Source organism: Papilio machaon, chromosome 18, assembly GCF_912999745.1.
Source record: "Papilio machaon chromosome 18, ilPapMach1.1, whole genome shotgun sequence".
In the NCBI taxonomy this organism is placed as follows: domain Eukaryota; kingdom Metazoa; phylum Arthropoda; class Insecta; order Lepidoptera; family Papilionidae; genus Papilio; species Papilio machaon.
Genome location: NC_060003.1, coordinates 7058788 through 7078179, shown reverse-complemented (window position 1 = coordinate 7078179; position 19392 = coordinate 7058788). Strand labels below are relative to the sequence as shown.

At 39.4% G+C, this 19392-nt stretch overlaps 4 protein-coding genes across 4 annotated transcripts in view; 2 read left to right on the top strand and 2 right to left on the bottom strand.

The window, feature by feature from the left end:
* The window catches only part of LOC106711688 (dystrophin), a 59070-nt gene extending 52634 nt beyond the window's left edge, over nt 1-6436 (top strand). The window contains exons 8-22 of the mRNA XM_045682059.1: nt 217-375; nt 631-767; nt 1322-1440; nt 1619-1684; nt 1791-1960; nt 2157-2238; nt 2393-2537; nt 2691-2937; nt 3188-3299; nt 3420-3540; nt 3664-3832; nt 4023-4163; nt 4428-4795; nt 5167-5244; nt 6040-6436. Coding sequence (XP_045538015.1) covers nt 217-375; nt 631-767; nt 1322-1440; nt 1619-1684; nt 1791-1960; nt 2157-2238; nt 2393-2537; nt 2691-2937; nt 3188-3299; nt 3420-3540; nt 3664-3832; nt 4023-4163; nt 4428-4795; nt 5167-5244; nt 6040-6170 — 2245 coding nt within the window. The 3' untranslated portion in view covers nt 6171-6436. The remainder of the gene's footprint in view (nt 1-216; nt 376-630; nt 768-1321; nt 1441-1618; nt 1685-1790; nt 1961-2156; nt 2239-2392; nt 2538-2690; nt 2938-3187; nt 3300-3419; nt 3541-3663; nt 3833-4022; nt 4164-4427; nt 4796-5166; nt 5245-6039) is intronic.
* Nucleotides 6437-10997: 4561 nt separating this feature from the next.
* LOC106710362 (cyclin-dependent kinases regulatory subunit) lies at nt 10998-12502 on the bottom strand. Its single transcript, XM_014502383.2, has 2 exons — nt 12309-12502; nt 10998-11235 (listed from the first exon to the last, which is right to left on the bottom strand). The coding sequence occupies exons 1-2, from the start codon at nt 12365-12367 to the stop codon at nt 11016-11018; spliced, it is 279 nt and encodes a 92-aa protein (XP_014357869.2). The 5' UTR covers nt 12368-12502; the 3' UTR covers nt 10998-11015.
* A 1411-nt stretch (nt 12503-13913) lies between these two features.
* LOC106710288 lies at nt 13914-16478 on the top strand. Its single transcript, XM_014502306.2, has 6 exons — nt 13914-14050; nt 14235-14718; nt 14965-15233; nt 15441-15655; nt 15763-15874; nt 16337-16478. The coding sequence occupies exons 1-6, from the start codon at nt 13973-13975 to the stop codon at nt 16451-16453; spliced, it is 1275 nt and encodes a 424-aa protein (XP_014357792.2). The 5' UTR covers nt 13914-13972; the 3' UTR covers nt 16454-16478.
* A 679-nt stretch (nt 16479-17157) lies between these two features.
* Nucleotides 17158-19392, bottom strand: part of LOC106710289 (inverted formin-2) — a 54807-nt gene continuing 52572 nt past the window's right edge. The window contains exons 23-24 of the mRNA XM_014502307.2: nt 19107-19223; nt 17158-19004 (exon numbers count right to left, since the gene is read on the bottom strand). Coding sequence (XP_014357793.2) covers nt 17578-19004; nt 19107-19223 — 1544 coding nt within the window. The 3' untranslated portion in view covers nt 17158-17577. The remainder of the gene's footprint in view (nt 19005-19106; nt 19224-19392) is intronic.

Here is a 19392-nt window from a genome sequence, read left to right as displayed (position 1 = left end):
CTTGTCCTTGTGTCGCGCGACCTCAATGCCTAGCGAATGTCAAGCGTGCCATGTCACGCTAGCCTACGCCTTTCATATTGCAGATAGCAGCAACTTACGGCTGTAGGAATACATACAATGAAATTGTGTTGATCTAGTCCTGTATTACGAGAACATCTTTTTCTGACTGAATACGTTTCTATGTGTGTGACTAATTTATGTATATATATCGCGCAGGGTGACAGCGCTGAGCGCGGGCGGCGAGGAGCGCGCACGTCAGCTGGCGGGCGTGGCGCGTGATGGAGGCGCCGGCGCCGCACAGGGCTTCCTCGCCGGCTCCGTGCGCCCGCCCTGGGAGCGCGCCGTCACGCCCGCCAATGTGCCCTACTACATCAAGTTAGTACCACCAGCTAGCACTACGACACAATAACCCATACAAAGAGATGAACGAATAAAACAGACTATAAAATAAATTATGCTAGAATTTTACTGCCGCACACTAAGACATTATTGTATATTAAATCTACACTAAGGGGAACACATAACTACTATGATCGTCCAAAGTTCATTATGTTTGCTAAAGCATATAGCCTGAAAGAACATGTACCTTATCTACTTGTCAATGTAAATGGTACATGTGACGTGTTCCAGTCACGAGCTGGAGACAACGCACTGGGACCACCCGAAGATGATCGAATTGATGACGTCACTAGCGGACCTCAACGAGGTGCGCTTCTCCGCGTACAGGACTGCGCTCAAACTGCGCGCCGTGCAGAAGGCGCTCTGCAGTAAGTTGTACCACTAACATAGCAAATGTTACATGAACACGACTGGTTACGTATCAGAATTGACTGATGTCAGATGAAGTTGTAAAAGTTAAGTTTATGTATCTTAAGAATGTAACATTAAAAAAATACTTTAGGGTAATGAATAGCCAACAATAGTAATCAACAAACGAAACACATAACTCACTCACCTGTCAACACAACACAAAAGATTGTCAAAGTACATGAATTTGAAGTCAACAAGAACAGGGTGCCATGATAAAGTGATCCTCGGAGTTGCATACATTATCCCGCGAGCGTGATGTCGCATGAATACGCCACCATGAATATGCAAGCAGATATGCATATGCATTGCTATGGGAAACATGCAGGGAGAAGATTTTGAACTATATAAGACGTTTTACAACTACGAAGAAATTCATAAAATATCAAATGATTAGTGTCGTATTTCTTGCTGATTTTATTTTATGGCTCGCGACGTTTTGATACTTGAAGATTTCTTGTAATTTTGTATAATATTTGTGTTTGTAGTTGTTTCTTGACATGTTGTGTTGCAGTGCACATGCTGCAGTTGGGCGGCGCGCTGGACGCGTTCGACGCGCACGGCCTGCGCGCGCAGAACGACCGCCTCATCGACATCCCCGACATGATCACTGTACTCACTTCGCTCTACGAGGTACAATCACCATAGTTCGCGCTGTTACACTTACAAATAAATAACCTTAGCTCTGAAAATCACCCCTAAATAATAAACAATTAGGATGTTTTTGATGTACGATCAAAGACAATACCACTGCAAGTTGTTTACATTGTATTCCCAAATATTGCATAATAGAATAAGAACATTATTACAGCGTTTTAAGGCGTACAAGATGCTCAAAGCATTATCTTTTAAGGCGTACAAGACGCTCAAACAAATCGTACGGTAGTAACTGAAAGAGTTAACATTGGTTGATGAACAACAACAGTAGTTGCACAGTTGTAAGACAGAGCTGCAATACAAACGTTTGCGGTGCTCGTGTTCAGGTGATAGCGGCGGAGAACCCGAGCCTGGTGAATGTGCCGCTGTGCCTGGACCTGTCGGTGAACTGGCTGCTCAACGTGTACGACAGCCAGCGCACCGGACAGATCCGCGTGCTCAGCTTCAAGGTCGGCCTCGTGCTGCTCTGCAAGGGACATCTCGAGGAGAAGTACAGGTACCTACAACACACACGACTGTACACTCCGGGACACAATACCAATTGAAAAATCGACTGTTCAAAGTTACTTGGAGAGTTTTGATTTATAATATTCGTATAAATATCTTTCTTGACCCTTACTTGCGTTTGTTATGAATGAAAATGAACTCTATATCTATATAAGTTTAAATACTAGTTTACAATAACATTGCAGGTATCTTTTCCGTCTGATTGCGGATCCGTCCTGTCGCGCCGACCAGAGGAAGTTGGGCTTGTTGCTCCACGACTGTATACAGGTGCGCTATTTAGATATCACTATGTTTTATCAAACACACGGCTACTTTGGTTTCTAAATATTCTCATTTAAAAGAAAAGGTATTTTTTAGGTCATTTTGTACAGAAGACTCAGTGTGTGGTAAAGGTCCTAACTTATTAGCGATTGTTCCTCAGGTTCCGAGACAGCTGGGCGAGGTGGCGGCCTTCGGAGGGTCCAACATTGAGCCCTCAGTGCGCAGCTGCTTCGAGCAGGCCTCCGCCGGGGGCAGGGAGGGGGGCCGGGAGGGGGGCAAGTCGACCACACTCGACAGGAAGACTGGTGAGGGATATGACTGTACTTGATCATGTTATAATAATTATATTTAATAGATTACTTATATAAATGCGATTGACTATATCTCTTCGACAGAGGAGATAGAGACTTCATTAGACTAAATCGGTTTCGTCGTTTAAAAATGTATCAATGAAACAGTAGGAGAGAAGGACAAAGAGAAGGAGAAGGAGCGCGAGAAGGAGAAGGAGGACAAAGAGAAGAGCGTGGAGCGCGACGCGGAGGGCCAGCTGCAGCACATCGAGGCGTTCCACTTCCTGCAGTGGCTGCAGAAGGAGCCGCAGAGCATGGTGTGGCTGCCGGTGCTGCATCGCCTTGCTGCAGCTGAGGCCGCGCGGCACCAGGCCAAGTGCAACATCTGCAAGGACTATCCCATCGTCGGCTTCAGGTAAACCTGCTACTCTGCACACCATGTCACATAGAATATTTGATAAAAATAACTAGGAAATAAATCAGTGAGCGGATGCTTTGCCAGACTTTTTGTGAAAAGTACACAAGGAGAAATAAAGACTGAAACGTCTTTTTAAGAGATAAGAAGAGAATGGTATATAAATAACTCTATTATAACAGCATTCTAAGTTCTACATTGTTCGTTATTTTTAACGAAGCATAAGATAATGTTTAGTTCTATTTACCAGGTACCGTTGTCTGAAGTGCTTCAACTTCGACATGTGCCAGAAGTGCTTCTTCAGCGGCCGCAAAGCCAAGAACCACAAGCTGACGCATCCCATGCAGGAGTACTGCACCGCGGTGAGTCCGATATTTAGCCGAAACTTTCATACCATAAATTGCTGTTCACATTGCAAACTTAACTTTAACTTACTATTCTCTTTGAGTTATGTTTTTTGAGTTACTTTATTTCTTATACAGACGACGTCGGGCGAGGACGTTCGCGACTTCACTCGCGCGCTACGCAACAAGTTCAAGTCCGCTCGCTACTTCAAGAAGCACCCGCGTGTCGGCTACCTGCCAGTGCAGACTGTGCTGGAAGGTACTCACTGTCGCCACACACACACACACACACACACACACACACACACACACACAACACTGTCTCATAATAATTATCTCGTTTGTATGTTCGTGTTCCTACTTGCGTGTTTGTGTGCTGCAGGCGACGCGCTGGAGTCCCCGGCGCCCTCCCCGCAGCACGGGGGCGGGGGCGGAGTTGGGGGCGCAGGCGGGGGCGGGGCTGCAGACGACATGCACTCACGTCTAGAGCTCTACGCCTCGCGTCTCGCGCAGGTAGAGCTGGGCGCACGAGCAGCTGACACACCTGACAGGTAAATACATAAGTTGCTAAGAACCAAAAGGTGAGAGAGTGCCATCACTCTGTGCAACAAAGTTAACCACTCTACTTCACATCTGATCTTTATTTAATTTCTCGTAAGTACATGAGGAACTATTTCCACTAACATTCAAAGTGTTTCTATCTACTTCTACATGGTCTCAGTTTGTAAGTGATCGTTCCAGCGACGAGGAGCACCAGCTGATAGCTCAGTACTGCGCCTCTCTGAACGGCGGCGGCGATGCGGAGGACGCGCCGCGCTCGCCTGTACACGTCGTCTCCGGCATTCACCGCGAGCAGCGCCACGAGCTGGAGGCCATGATACGGTAACACACGCCCCGCCCACTGACACACCTCGCCCCGCCCACTGACACACCTCGCCCCGCCCACTGACACACCTCGCCCCGCCCACTGACACACCTCGCCCCGCCCACTGACACACCTCGCCCCGCCCACTGACACACCTCGCCCCGCCCACTGACACACCTCGCCCCGCACACTGACTCACCTCGCCCCGCCCACTAAAACATTCATTGATACGCCCACTATCATATACACAAATACGTTACGTCTGCATTGAACACCTGCAGCGAGCTGGAGGAGGAGAACGCGAGCCTGCAGGCGGAGTACGAGCGGCTGAAGGCGAAGCAGACGCCGGGCTCGACGCCGGAGGAGCCGCTGGGGGAGCGCGGCGGCGCCGGGGACCAGGACATGATGGCGGAGGCGCGGCTGCTGAGACAGCACAAGGGCCGCCTGGAGGCGCGCATGCACATCCTGGAGGAGCACAACCGCCAGCTCGAGGCCCAGCTGCAGCGCCTGCGCACCTTGCTGCACGAGCCGTCTGGTTCTCCGCCTGCGCGCACCGGCACGCTGCAGACGCGCTCGGTGACGGCCTCCCAGCTCGCCACCGACTCCCCCGCCAAGCTGCACAACGGCCTCTACCACGACCCGCACGCTGGTCAGTATACACATTGTATACACATGTATGTACATACATACACACACACGACTGTTCATTCCCAATGCCCTACTCGGATTGGTTAATTAGTCAGTAAAGGTGAACTTTGTAATTGAACCTGTGTTGATTTCTAAAGTAGAAAACTTTTTATAAAAAAAATAAAAAATGGGACCCATCTGCAAGTACTTCCTTTCGATTAAAATATTTTTCATCAAAATCGGAGCACCAGGGGCGGAGTTTCGCGGTAACACACATAGAAAAAAATACAGTCGAATTGATAACCTCCTTCTTTTTGAAGTCGACTAAAAAGGGTAATATAAGGTAGGGTAGGGTATATAGGGTACGATATGATGTGAGTGTGCGGTGTGCAGCAGGAGGGGGTAGGGGGGAGCGCGAGGAGCGTCCGCCGCCGCCGCCGCACGCGCTGCACTCGCTCATGCACTGCGCAGGTCAGATCTCGACCTCTTTGTGTGTCATTTTCACATTCAGTTTTCGCATGTAAATTTGCTTCAACATATTTTCTTTATTATTTATAGGTTGGCTTTTCAGGAGCAATTTCGTTGTCCAACAAAAATCGAACATATTTCTTCGTTTGGAATTCTAATATTGTTGATTTTCCATAGCTTTATTAGTTGAGTGTTTATTTTGTCGGTTTCGTTGTTAGCGGCTGGTTTATTTTGTTTTATTTGCATGGTTGTTGCATGGTATTCTTGTCGTGTCGATATATTATTATTCAATAATCAAAGGTTGTTTTTTTATCGCAAACATATCAGGACGTATACCGTGAGGTAATGTTATTGATATTATCGTATATTTATTTCATTTTAACTTAAGTTATATCAATTACCATTTCACTTTACATCACAGACAGGGCCTTGATAAAAGAACACTTCTTTATTAATTATGAAACTATGTATATGTGTTCTTTCAGACTATGTTCTACATTTATGCCAAATTTTATCAAAATCCATTGAGTCGTTCCGAAGATACCTTCTAACAAACATTCATCCATCCATCTAGACATTCGCATTTATAATATTAGTAAGATTTTGATTCCTTCAATTATTTTTAACACTTCGTGCCGACTCACCCTGCGACTTTACCATACGTGATTCAGCAATAGTCTGCATTTAGTAACACGTCAAATGCCACATTTAATGTTAACATTATTTTTGGAAGGCAATTAGAAATTTATTAATTATTAGTTTCTAGTTTTTCAAATACGTATTATATTATTTTATCAGATGATCTCGGTCGTGCTGTAGAAGAACTAGTGTCGGTGATGTCTGAGGAGCAGACAGGGCCGGCCGCGCCGCCGGACTACGCCAACACCAACGGCAACAGCAAGCCCGCAGACAGCAACACCAAGGAGTAACTGCTCCTCTGCATTGACCACTCGGTGCTGCCTACAGCGGGGACTTCTCTATAGCAGCCCTCACTTGCGGCTACATTCTCGCGCTCTGGCAACACTCTATCACGCCAAAGAGTTTTTGCTACAATGGTATTGCTTCATCTTTGTTATGGCAACACTACACTTCTATAAATCCGGTAAATGGGGAGAAAAACTGTAAGCTCTAAGTAGGCGGCGCTAGCGTCTAAAGTGGGCTGTCATCTGTCAAAATTTTATAATTCTAGCGATCTAAAAAATCATATTGCTTTTTTTCATTTTTGTAATAAATAATTTGTGAACTATCTTAACAAAAATATTTGTTATTGAATTTTTATGCATGATATTTGACGGAAGTCATTGCTATGACTACACAGAGTGCTTTATATATATAATAAAGTGTTTTTTTGTATATCTGTGGCATATTTAGTACAACTTCTACTCCTGTTCATGCTGACATATATAGTGAGCAAAAGCTAGTTTTTCTCCCAATTGCACTAATATATTATTTTTTTCATCTAATCTGCCACTTTCGGAGTCGTTAACTGGTCTCTCATAGAATTTATTATGAGTAATCTACATAAATGGATTTATTGTGACCAGTTAATGACTTGAGGTGGTTAAATTACTAACTTTCGGCTCATCACTAACACCAGCGCACGTCCTGTGACGTAACACCTTATTATACAAGAGCACTAATACTTCAAGTAGTAAAAGCGGACCCGCCCGCGCTCTGCGGGAGTCAGGTCCGGGCCATGCGGGGCTAAGTACAGACTTGTTTAGCCGCTAATGGCCGCGGGTTCGCCGGACGATATCGTATGCAACGCTTATTGTATAAATAAGGGCGAGCCATTGTTGCACTACGCGTCGTGATTGAGTCATTACAATTTATTCTTCGCTTTATTTAAACTTTTTTACTCTTGGCAACACTTCGGTGTTGCTAGAGCGCGATACTCGACGTAAAAGACAAAATGTAACGAGCATTTATATACTTGAGATGTACCAAAATTGTCTATAAAACTTACATTTTATTAATCGTTTAAGTACATATCTTGTTAGTACAATATTCATATAATCATATCACTTCGTGTAAATTGTGTCATATCATTTTGCTGTGTATAAAACTGACGCGTGTAAAATAAATCACGAATTGAAACGAATCGCGAATCGATTTTTTTTATTGCAATCGAGATATCGAACGAGACAGCTCGATATCAGCTTTAAATATCAGAAATTTAGCTTTGAAATGACCTGTTTTGAGACATTTTATGAAACCGATTAATTGTAACCAAAGGAAGGCGGACTCGGCCTATGTTTTAACTGAATGTTAGATAAAGTGGTTCAGTTGTGAAGTAGCGTAGTGTAGACAAATATCAATGCTTGTTGTATGTTACATGTTATCGAGTTATCCAAAATGTATCGTTAGTTGAAAAAATATGAATAATCAAGCTTCTGGGCGTAGTTTTTTCTGCGCGGGAAAGTTCCCATCGTGATTTTTGCCTAAATTTTGAATAGTTTTAATGAAATTTATACGAAATATCCGTGAATTATTGACGAATATATAAAACATATCTGAATCATTTAAAACATATCAAATAATGTAATTGTATGCAAAAGTTGTTCAGAATGCAAACAGTTTAAAGTTAACAAATAACGAGTAGTTTTTTTTATTGATATTGTTATTTACATTGTGCGAATATTGTATTTCAAAGGCAACATTTTTTAATGAATGACATGGCAAGACTTTGTGATGGGAACTCATCCCTCTATCTCTTATTATTTGAGATATGAAGCAGTAGAAAATCTTTTAGAGACGTAAACTAACATGTAACCAAAAGTTTTTTCCACTATCATCATATCTTTTGTAGGGTATTTGGACGGATGCGACGATTTTCATGTCGCGGTCCGTTTTCAGACGTTTTGTAAGTTGTCTACTGTAAGGCGCCTAACTTTTAGATAAGATATATTCGAGAGATGACTTTTATACGACTGTTAAGTGAACTGTTGAAGCTAACTATATTAAGGACTTCCGATTAAACCATATCAGGTTATCATTTTATATTTTATTGACGTGTGCCGACATTTTGTTTTTTTGTAAGTGGCAACAGGCGGCACGAAATGTTTTTGACGTTGGCAACTATTTACTTGTTCTTCTTTTTATTTGGCTAATATAGATTTTAAGAAAAAAAAAGCACAATTTATTGTAACCTTAACGAATGAAATATTATAATTAAAACTATACTAATTATATTGTTATTAATTTTATTTTACTTGTTTAATTTCTAGGATTTAGTTTTTTTTTTGTTTCAAAATTATTTTAAAAGAAACTTATTGGCAACTATTATAATAATAAAATGTACCTACTTATGTACTTTCGCATTTATTTGTATATTTTACTGCGTTTATAATATTTTAGAATATAAATCCAAATAAACATTCTGCATAGTTATTTGAGACTTTTTATTTCCTTCTTCAACAACTTATGTAAAGTGTTACAATCTATGGGGCCTAGTACGAAAATTGCGAGAAAATATTCGTAACGTTAACGGTAAAATCTATATTTATAAAAATACTATCTTTAATAAAAATGACAAAATTTTAATAAAATAGTAATGTTCCCAAAAAGTGATATGGTGGATGGAATAAGTTAAACAATAAGATAGTATTTTTTTTTATTTGGTTAACTACAATATTTTTTAAATAATATACAACTTTTCGTATACTAAATGTTATTTTGCACCTTTACCATACATAGTTGTTTACATAAGATCCAAAGTTAAAGCATTTTTGTCTCATAGAAAAACCATTGAAACAAAAATACCATCTGTAATAATGTGCTTCTTACAATAAAATTAAAATATACAAGAAAAGTAATTAACCAACAGATATATAACAGATATATAAGGTAATTAACTAATATTTACTAATAATAAAACAAATTAAATGTTTAAAACAGCAGTACATAATAGATTGTACAGAGGACAGAGAGGTTCGACTTTTTATAAAATACCAGCAGTTACCCGCGAGTTTGTCTGTGTGGAATTAAAAATAATCTAGTAAAAAATATTGTATGTCACCTGGGGATAGTGTAGCTTCACAACAGTGAAAGATTTTTTTCAAATCAATAGAGTATCAGAGCCTGTTTAATACAAACAATCAAATCTTTTTCTTTATATATATATATATTATATATATATATATTTATATATATATATATATATATATATATATATAAATTACTATTCGTTAGTCTCACTAAAACTCGAGAACGGCTGAACGGATTTATCACATCTTAGTCTTGAAATGTTCGTGGAGGTCTAGGGAAGGTTTAAAAGGCGAGAAAAAATTCATACCGCTATTAAGATTTTTTTAACTGCGCGCGGACGGAGTCGCAGGCGACAGCTAGTATTAGTATATACATATATTATGTATTTTATTCTTGCTGCATTCATAATCTTATTAGTATCTAAACTAAAGATGCTAAATAAACTTTGGGTTGAAATAAAACTTTGGATATATTTGGAAGTTATGAATAAAGTAAAAAAAAAAATTTGCAAATTGGTTACAAAATGATGGAGGCACATATCCGACGTTCTTATGGTGAAGGAAAACATCGTGATGCTGCACATATCTGAGAAGAAATTCAATAATATGTGTGAAGTCAACCCGCACTTGGCCAGCGTGGTTGACTATGGCCTAGTCACCCCTAACTCGGGGTAGGCTCCGAGCCCCTCGGTGGGGACGTATAGTGAGCTGATGATGTGACATATAGAAAACATCGCGTTACAAGATTACGCCTTAGTTTTTGTGAATTTTTCCGCTTAACGTCAGTCATTATCTGACTAGTCTAATCATGTATTGCTTGCCTTATATAGATGGGTCCTATGTATGAGGGCCAAAGTAACAAATTGATGATTTTTACTTTTTTATGTTAAAAACTACGTCTTAGTCTATTAACAACATGCACTAAACACAAATACACATTTACTTGTGTAAACGTGTTTTTTTTTGCTAAAGTAAAAGGGCCTATGCGGCATCTTTTCCTATATGGTTGAAGCTTTCAGAGCAACTCCTATAAAGTTGTCAATTTGCACAATGGCCCTTATTCGTAGGAGCTATCAATATAAATATATACTATATCTATTGAAGTACATTAAACTATGTATAGAACAGACACATTGTTAAGTTGTTAAGGCGCAAAAAATTGTAAGAACAAGACACAAAACACAATGTCTTCTTAATTAATTTAATACCTTAAAATCAACAGTATATAAGATATTGTTTCAAAAACACTTCAAAAGTGAAAATGGATATTCTTTTTTTCATAAAAAAAAATAATGTAAGTTTTTTTCATATTTTAAAAACAAATCATGAGCTAATATGTTATAAAATATACAAATATTGTAATATATTCCATTTTGCACTTTATTATTTGAAGTTTAAAATGTTGATTGTTTCAAGTCGAGCAACATTCAAAATACTTTAGTGTGTTATATTAAAAAAATTAAAAAAAACACTTGTTTGTTAAATTTTAAAAAAACTACGGAAATATATATTTTATTTATAATCAGATTATGTATTCTTTATTTGTCAAACCTCAGTGAAAGTGAGGGTGTGTCTCTGGTTACAAATATAAAAATATTTCATCTATGAATTAGCAAATTAATTAAAATACATCAAAGACCATTTGGCCTTATTAATTCAAAATGCACATCATTTTTTTCACAAATTAAATAATAATATTGCATATTAAAGATAAGCAACATTTTGATAATGTTATAAAATAATATTATTTATTAAATTAAATATGTTATCTATATGACCTAGTAAGATTTATACCCGAACAGTTGCAGAATTACTTCCTAAGCCATTCATAACATTCTGTACATTAGACTTAGGTCTTCTGAAGAGTAGAACATGAGGTTCAGGGTTATGGACCATGAAGTGCAGCCAGCCGGGGCTCTGCTGCACGCCCAGGTTGCGCCACTCTGTCTCCGTCATGAGATGAGACTTTGGAACTAGTCTGGCGAGATCTGGTGGCAGGATGACATGCCTGGAATGGTTTTTAACACTTTGTAATTATTGTATTGCCAAAGGATATATTTATTAAAAAATTGCAGTTAAAATGTATGGGAATGTAGACTGATATTCTATATAAGATCTATACTTATATTAATATTGATAATTACTTGATATTAATGTTGCAAATAGTGTGGGGGGGGGGGGTTCTCCATCAGCGGTAGGCCTAGGAATAGATGGTTGGATTGTGTGAAAGGTGACATGATCAAGAAGGGGATGACAATGAACATGACAGCAGACAGATTGACTTGGAGGATGGAAACCTGGTGCACCAACCCTATGTAAGTGGGACAAGGTCAAGGAGATGATGAAAGAGGAAAGATTCACATTTTTGTTTGTAACAAATAACATCTAAAATTACTAAACCAATTTCAAAAAATATTTTTCCTTTTGAAAGTGTCATTATCACTAAGTTATATATTTTACAAGATTTTTTTTCTAATTTTACATGAATGCAGTCATTGGCAAAAGCTAATACAAAATAGACTTATGGAAAAATTCTTGAGTGATTTAGTAAACAAGCAAATTAATTGTAAGAAAACTCATCCATATTGATTTGGCTGATGAAATGTTTATGCAATAACATCCTTAAATAGTATTATAATTAAGTGCCAAATAAGTATAACTATAGTGTATGTAATATGGTAAAAGTTAATATCATCTTATGGTAGTTTCTACATAAAAAATATTAAATATACAATACTTTCATGTTAAACACTTTAAAATTTTTACAAGCCTTATTGCTGTCTGCTTAAACTATTAATGTTGATTTTCTACAAGTGAAATCTCGCTTTTAGATGTTATTTAAATATACATAGTTAAAAATATAGAGTTCAACGTATAAATTCATTTAAAAACCAAGTAATGCACCCGACGTCATTCAAAATATGTTTACGATAAGTGGATGATAATATACTTTAAAATCTCAAACAGAGGTACTGAATACTGAAAGGGTGTTGTGACTAAAGGAAGGAAAATCATGAATTAAAAATATTTTACAAAAGATAGTAATAAATGCCAGAAAAACACAATTCAAAATTTTCTCACCGATACTCATAAACGTCATCGCTGTATCTTTCCGAGTATTGTATTTGATCTACGGGCATCTTTAAATAATTAAAATTACACTATATTATACAAACAGGATTCTATTTTAACTATGCAATTTTCTGATAAGAATGAAATTCCTCTTTAAGTAAGAAAAAATCAATTCACACAGCCACTTCTTAACCGTTCGTTCCTCGCTCAGCTGAAATCTGTCAATTTTGACAAACGTTTTTTACCAATTTACTAAACATACGACAATTGTTCAAAAACCAAGTTTTTTAACCAAAACATCCACCTGTTTTTTTTTGTGAAGCAAACGAAAATTAATTGAATATCATAAGTTGCAATGTTACAAAACACAAAATAACATGAAATAAATGAAAACCTAAAATTCATGCATTTTTTTAAAGAATAAACAAAAAATAAATAGTTTTTGAACATACTTCGCAGATGGAGGGAGTTTTTCAGTCACAATGACATTTCCGTCAGAGTCAAAGATCTTGATTGACATTACCGGAATTCCATCAATATCGATTTATAATCGATTTCTTTCTTCGAAACATAAATTGCTCGATCCACGCAACTGCAACTTTAAGGATGCTCATCCATAGTTTTAGAAAGTGCAAAACTAAGAATATTAAAATATACTCAAGTAACATCACATAAAACTACCTAAAGTTAAGGATAGTAAAATGTAGCATCGTTATCTTTTATTAGGAAGTCGATCGGAAGTCTGCTTACCACGCAAGGTAACAATATTCTATTACTGCGCGGTATCTTTTGTTGAAAAATAAATGACTAAAATATATAAAATTACTACTAACCATATTTTATATTATAACATAATTACGTTGTTTCTAAATGTTACGCAAGTGGGAAGAGCAAAACCATTGACGTCGTCATTACCAAGGGGGGTCATTATTCAATCAGAGCCACCCCACACCGCTGCAATTCAATAATGCTTTCCCGGCCTACGCGACCCAACAGCTGTGCCTTGTTTTAGGACATAGTTTTATCTAGTTCAAACTTTACATAAAGTTAATTATCGTTGGTTTCTGAAATCAAAATCCCTGTATAAAACATCTCTTCATCGCTCTCATTAGCTTTGGCAAAACAGATATAAGAATTTATTTCATAGCGATTTTGTTCTCAGAAACCAACGATTAGTCATGTTGCGCTAACGCTTCTAGCGCATATTACTAAATCCAACTGGTCAAATAATGCTACCATCATACGTATACACTATACAACTTATATATGGAATTAATGGAATAATTAATTCATACTTAAATCACTGGGTCTACGAATCTTACAGGACTGTTACCTGAACAATAACAAACAAGGTAACATAGGCACAAAGTAAGACAATATAGTCTATAATGTAAGTCCAAAGTTTCCTAAATTAAATGTGACTCAGTCGTATAAAAATTTTAAACAATATTTACAACCATGAGAACTGAACGTTACACATTTTATTTATCGTCGGTAGATTCAAAATTGTAATACAATGGGATGTGAATTTTGTCCGGAGTCTTGACACAAGTTTGGTCGCAGTCGGTATCAATTGCCGATAATGAGAGCTGGTATTGCATTCCCGCCGCTGCTGAGTGAATCCCAGATCTGTCAGTTGGAGTCCTCGGTTCCTCTGCAGTCGTCGGTCAGCAATGAGCACGATTACGCTCGATTTTCTAAAAGATCTCCTTAAAGAAGACCACCCTGATGTAGACATTCAAGAATTTGAGGTAAGTATTGGAGACAAATATTCCACTAAGGAGAAAATATGAGAAGAATGTAATATAGAACAATAAGATTACATGAGCGTAATTTTCTCTAGCTCTGACAATAATGATGGTCTTTGTAAAGCCAGTTAAACAAATTTACAAACAAGACCGTTAGTTTGTTTACCACCTTATCATTTTTTTCTAGGGTGCTCCAGGGACAAAAAGAGGTGATAACTACACCTCCATGGTTTATCGTATTTCGCTAAAAGGAATTAAGAAGAAAGAAGACGAATCCGAAACATGGGAAGGTTCCATAATCTACAAATGTCTACCAGAGAGCATTTTAAGAAGAGAAGCATTCAAAAGTGATGAGCTCTTTTGCAATGAAGTGGCATTTTATAATAAAATCTGGCCAACGTTAGCCAAGTTCCAGTCACAGTGGGATAAGGTCACCCATCCATTTAAAGCTATACCCAAATGTTATTTAGCTCAGAATGACTTGGTAATACTAAAAGATCTGAAAACACTCGGTTTCGTAATGCCAGACCGAAGGCAAGGCTTGACCATTGAACAGTGCTACTTCGTTCTTAAACATCTATCACATTTTCACGCATTATCGATGGCGATGAAATGCCATAACCCTGAAGGTTTTTATGAATTACTCAACATACAGGATGGCATATCTGAAGGTAAGTTGGCTTGGTTGTAGTAAATAATCATAACATGTTTAATAACTTACATATTTCTTAGTGTTCCGCTGAGGATTTAGCACTGACAGTAAACTCTATATATTTTATTACCTTGAATGGAAAAATCAAATAGGTACAAAATTCTACGTCGTATAGCCAGTCCATTTATAGAGGTCAGTGGTATTAAGCCATTAGACAATAGGTAAGCCGAGTATTACTTACATTAATTTTAACATTCTTTACCAGTATTCTTCGTACCGGAAAACGTGGACTACTATAGAAGTTACTACACGGAGGCGATACAGAACGCAATCGCAATGGTAGAAGAGGAACTGCGGGATTCCGAAGACAAGGAAATGTATTTAGAGAAGTTCCGTAAGTTCGGCAGCGAGGAGACTTTCTTCCAGACCATGATGGAGCTGGCGGCGCCTCGGGAACCCCTCGCCGTCATCTGTCACGGAGACTGCTGGACTAACAATCTGCTGTTTCGCTTTGTTAACGGTGATATTGCTGAGGTAATCTTCATCTGGCTGTACACATGCAATTACCAGACGTTTCGTAAATGTAAACACTGACAACAATAGAATGAATGTGCTGCTAACGTTCGGTAAAAGATATTTAACTGAGAAGATGATTGGAAAAAACTGTAGCATAACTAAAGCGTTACTTCTGGTTGTACAGTAAAGTAACTTTTAAATTAATTTGAGTAAAACAACTTCCAGATGTACATGGTGGACTTCCAGCTGGCGCGATATGCGTCCCCTGCGCTGGACCTGGTGTATGTGATGTACCTGTGCCTGGGCCGCGAGCAGCGCGCCGCACATCTGCCCTCGCTGCTGGAGTACTACGCTGACGAACTTCACGCCCGCCTCCTGGACATGAGCGACGACAATTCCGCCTTCCTCACGACTCTCAACAGGGATGCATTGTACGAAATGTTAGTACACTTGTTTCAGCGTATCTTTCGTCCCGTAAAAGAAATTTTGTTGATGTTTTTTTGATTAAAATCTTTGCGATGCTTCAACAATCGAATTATTTGATCAGGGTGCAAGAGGAGTTCAAACGCTGCAGTCGGTTCGGTCTGGGCATCGCTCTGGACATGTACCCCATCATGACCTGCGACAGTGATGAAGCTCCGAACCTTTATCAGGCTAAGGTAAGTATATCGGGTCCAGATTTTAACTTTGGTAGACGCCAGCAACAACAAATGTTTCACGAATTGGCAGACTCGCCTGTCGCAATACCACAACCTCACAGAAGACAGGCATGAAGTGGAAGAAACTCCGCGTACAGACTGATGAGTGTGCGTTCCAGAGACCAAATATTAGTCCTCTTTCCCTTCCCACTCTTTACTTATAAGGAAAGGACGGGAAAGAGAAGCGAATTTGATAGAGGAAGGGATACATAGAAAGGGAAAGTATACTTTTTCTGAGCGTCTCCTCCTCCATTGATTAAAGGTAGGATTAGCAATTGCGGTTTTCGCAATAGATCGCTTTGCCAATTCGGCGAATTCAGGTGGCCGCTTGCTCCTTTGCCACATAATAATGTATAAAAAATGTTTTAAACATGCTGAATTTCTATGCAGAAGAGCACAGGTGTAAAAATATATATTTTTCAGGAAAGTGATGTTTGCTCGTCGCACGAGTGTGTGAAGCCTGTGTGGACATCTAACGCGGCTTGCAGGAGGAAGATGACGGATCTCGTGCAGGAGCTGGTGGACGGAGGACTGCTCTGAACTCTTACGTTATTTTTGTTGAATTATTTATTTATTGTGATTATGAAGTATTAAAGAATAAATTATTTATACTTTGTTTAATTTTTACATGTTATTAATGTTTATATTATTTAATAAATATTTGAATTTACTTCGAAGACAAACAAAACTAACTACATACGTTTTATATTTGAATCGTTTCGAGTAAAAAAAATCTGTGAAATTGGACCAAGATTAAAAAAGTACAGAATTATTGTCCATGGGCGTCGATGAACACCTTGGTGTTCCCGCAGCTCGTTTACCCCCTTCTCTTATAAAAAAAAAAAATAATAAATAATAATAAAACGACAATCTTGTGTAGTATAAAATTGTATTGTATTTAGTTTAGTAAATAAACACATACAACAAGAGATTGGTGTTAAAACTTATATAAATATAAACTTTACATTAACATGCGATGTAGATATAGTTTGTGACGAGATATTTGATTACGAATTATGTATATAATGTTTATTATACAATTATACATACAACGTATACGATATCAGATCTTTTCTATCATAACAAAGCTACTTTATAAAAAAAACATAAATTTTCTAATTCATAAGAGACCTGCAGCCGTATTTGATTTACGAAACATAAGTTTATAAATAATTTAGAATTAAACAAGGTTAATTACAATATTCCATAAGCCAGATGTTTTGTTCATAAATGTACTATATTTAACCTAGACTTGTGGAAATAATTATTTATCATTAGTATATAAAAAATTATAAGTTTACCCGTACATAATCGTGGCACAATAATTTATAAACGTGTAAAGCTTATTTCATTAAATCGATGATACTCTAAAAATACAAATAACGTACGGGCCCAATCGTTTGCTGATTATCACTTTTTACTTACTACTTATATGTCATTATATAATAACAGATCTATTCCTTTAATGTTATAAAGTAAATCAGTCATTGAAAACTTCAGATTGTTTTGTTTGACTTTGAGATTCTACTAGCACCTTTATCTGAAGATTCCAATAAAACATATATTTTTTAATTTAACAGTTAATATTTTGTCTTTAATACTTTCTGACTTCTTCCATACAACGAGAAGTAACAAAACTGTTCCTGTACAAAGTTCAACTTGGTTCACTTTACACTGGCCCTGACACTGGGTTGTGACGTCACTCCAGGGGTCCCTCTCCCCTTCGATGCCTGCGTGGGCCTCATGAAGCCCGATGACCTAGGTACGGTCTTGACGGGAGGCCTGGCCGCTCCCACGGAGCTGCCGCTGGACGACGAGCGTGAGGCGGGGGTACGCGGCGCCGGTTTCGGCACGGGCCGAGGCGCCACCTTCACTGGCGCAGGTGGCGCCCTTTTCACGGTCGCCACGGAAGCGGAGCTGTTCAAGGAGCTTCTCGAGCTGCGCAGCGAAGCCCTCGACGTTGACCTTTCCACTCTCAACGAGCTGGCTCGTTTAGCGAAGCTCCGTTTGGGGTCTACGGGCGTCCGCAGCGGTGGCTTGGTCTCTTTGGTGGGAACTTTCTTTGGAACTCCGACACTCTTCTCAACCTTGGGTATGGGAGACTCACAATCGATGTTACACCCTGAGGAGGCACCCTGGGACGCGCTCTCCGAGTTCAGGCTCTGCGTTTCTTCGAAGCCCTCATCGTTGAGTTCGTGCTCGCTTTTAACCTTCGGTATCCGCGGGGCTGTGGTCCTCTCTGCAAGCGGCGGCGCCGGCGCCCTCTCTACCTTGGCGCTCATCGACTTTCTGTACCCGCTCCTCGACCACACCCCGGTCGGCGTCTCCGTCGGTGATTTGAGTTCCCGTATCGCTTTCTGGACGTCCTCCTGGTTAATCGTCGTCTGTCGCCTCGTCCTTGAGTGCGGGAGAGATTTCGTTTCTTTGGTCGGCGTTTTGTCGGTGCTTTGGCTTTTTAATCTATCCTGCCAACGTTTCAGTCTGTTCTCCTTGTCGTCCTTAACGGCCTCTTCGATAGGCTTCGCTACTTCTTTCGAGGAGTCGACCGTGTAAGACGCCTGAACTTCTAGCATTGACGGCCGGATTATTTGAGTTTCCGCAACCAATTCTTTCGGGATCTCGATGACTTTCTTTTCCTCATCGGGCGAGCTGACTTCGGGGCTTCGTTTAAACCGTCGAGTTCTTCGTGCCGCCGAAAATCTGTCAAATTGTCCGTCTCCCAAAATTTCCTGGCAAAGGTCTTTCATTTCGGCAGAAGCCTTCTCGCTCAGGTTGGATTTGTTAGGTGAAACCGGTTGGAACTTTCGACACGGTTCCTTGTCTGGCACCGGGGTGAAGTGTTTCCTTAGCGCCGGCGGAGTTTCGATGTTGTCCGAATCGATGTCGACTCGGTCGGTCCGATCCTGTCTCATCTCCTTTTCACTCGTAACTTTTATGTCGGGCAACTTCCGCCGTTCTTCCTCCGTAATGGATACGAGGGCCTGGGCTTCTATTTGTGGACGAGATCGTTGACGTCTTAACCTTCTCATCTCTTCGTTTTCTTCCGTTTTCCTCCACGGTACTCTGATGTCCTTTTTAGGTGGTTGTACATCTAAAAATAAAACAGCATTATATTGAACCGTTCACGTATTAGTGACGCAAATATATACGCTTTGATGGCTAAAGTTAAAGTGGATTGTGAAGTGCTGGTTACCTTCGACGGCCTCGAGCGCGCGCACGACGTCTGAGTCTGGCAGCACGGCGGGCCGCCAGTCGCGCGCCTCGCCGCCGCACTCCGCCACTGCTTCCAGCGCCGTGCTACGCTCGCTCTCTGTGCAACATGAACGTACAGTTACGTCAAATAGACCAAACATTACTTTAACATTAATCTTGGATTCAACGTATGGTTCAAATGGTTTGATCTGATGTGTAGGGTACTAGCCTTGTACTATAACAAAAAAAAAAAACATTGACAAAAAAAATAGATAACCGTTTCTATA

Bases quoted from the DNA above. Each gene is read 5' to 3' on its own strand.
- LOC106710362 (XM_014502383.2), bottom strand. From the start codon at position 12,367: ATGCCCGTAGATCAAATACAATACTCGGAAAGATACAGCGATGACGTT. The intron at 11,236-12,308 runs GTGAGAAAATTT...AAACCATTCCAG, and splicing joins GATGACGTTTATGAGTATCG to GCATGTCATCCTGCCACCAG.
- LOC106710288 (XM_014502306.2), top strand. From the start codon at position 13,973: ATGAGCACGATTACGCTCGATTTTCTAAAAGATCTCCTTAAAGAAGAC. The intron at 14,719-14,964 runs GTAAGTTGGCTT...ATTCTTTACCAG, and splicing joins ACAGGATGGCATATCTGAAG to TATTCTTCGTACCGGAAAAC. The intron at 15,656-15,762 runs GTTAGTACACTT...TTATTTGATCAG, and splicing joins AGGGATGCATTGTACGAAAT to GGTGCAAGAGGAGTTCAAAC.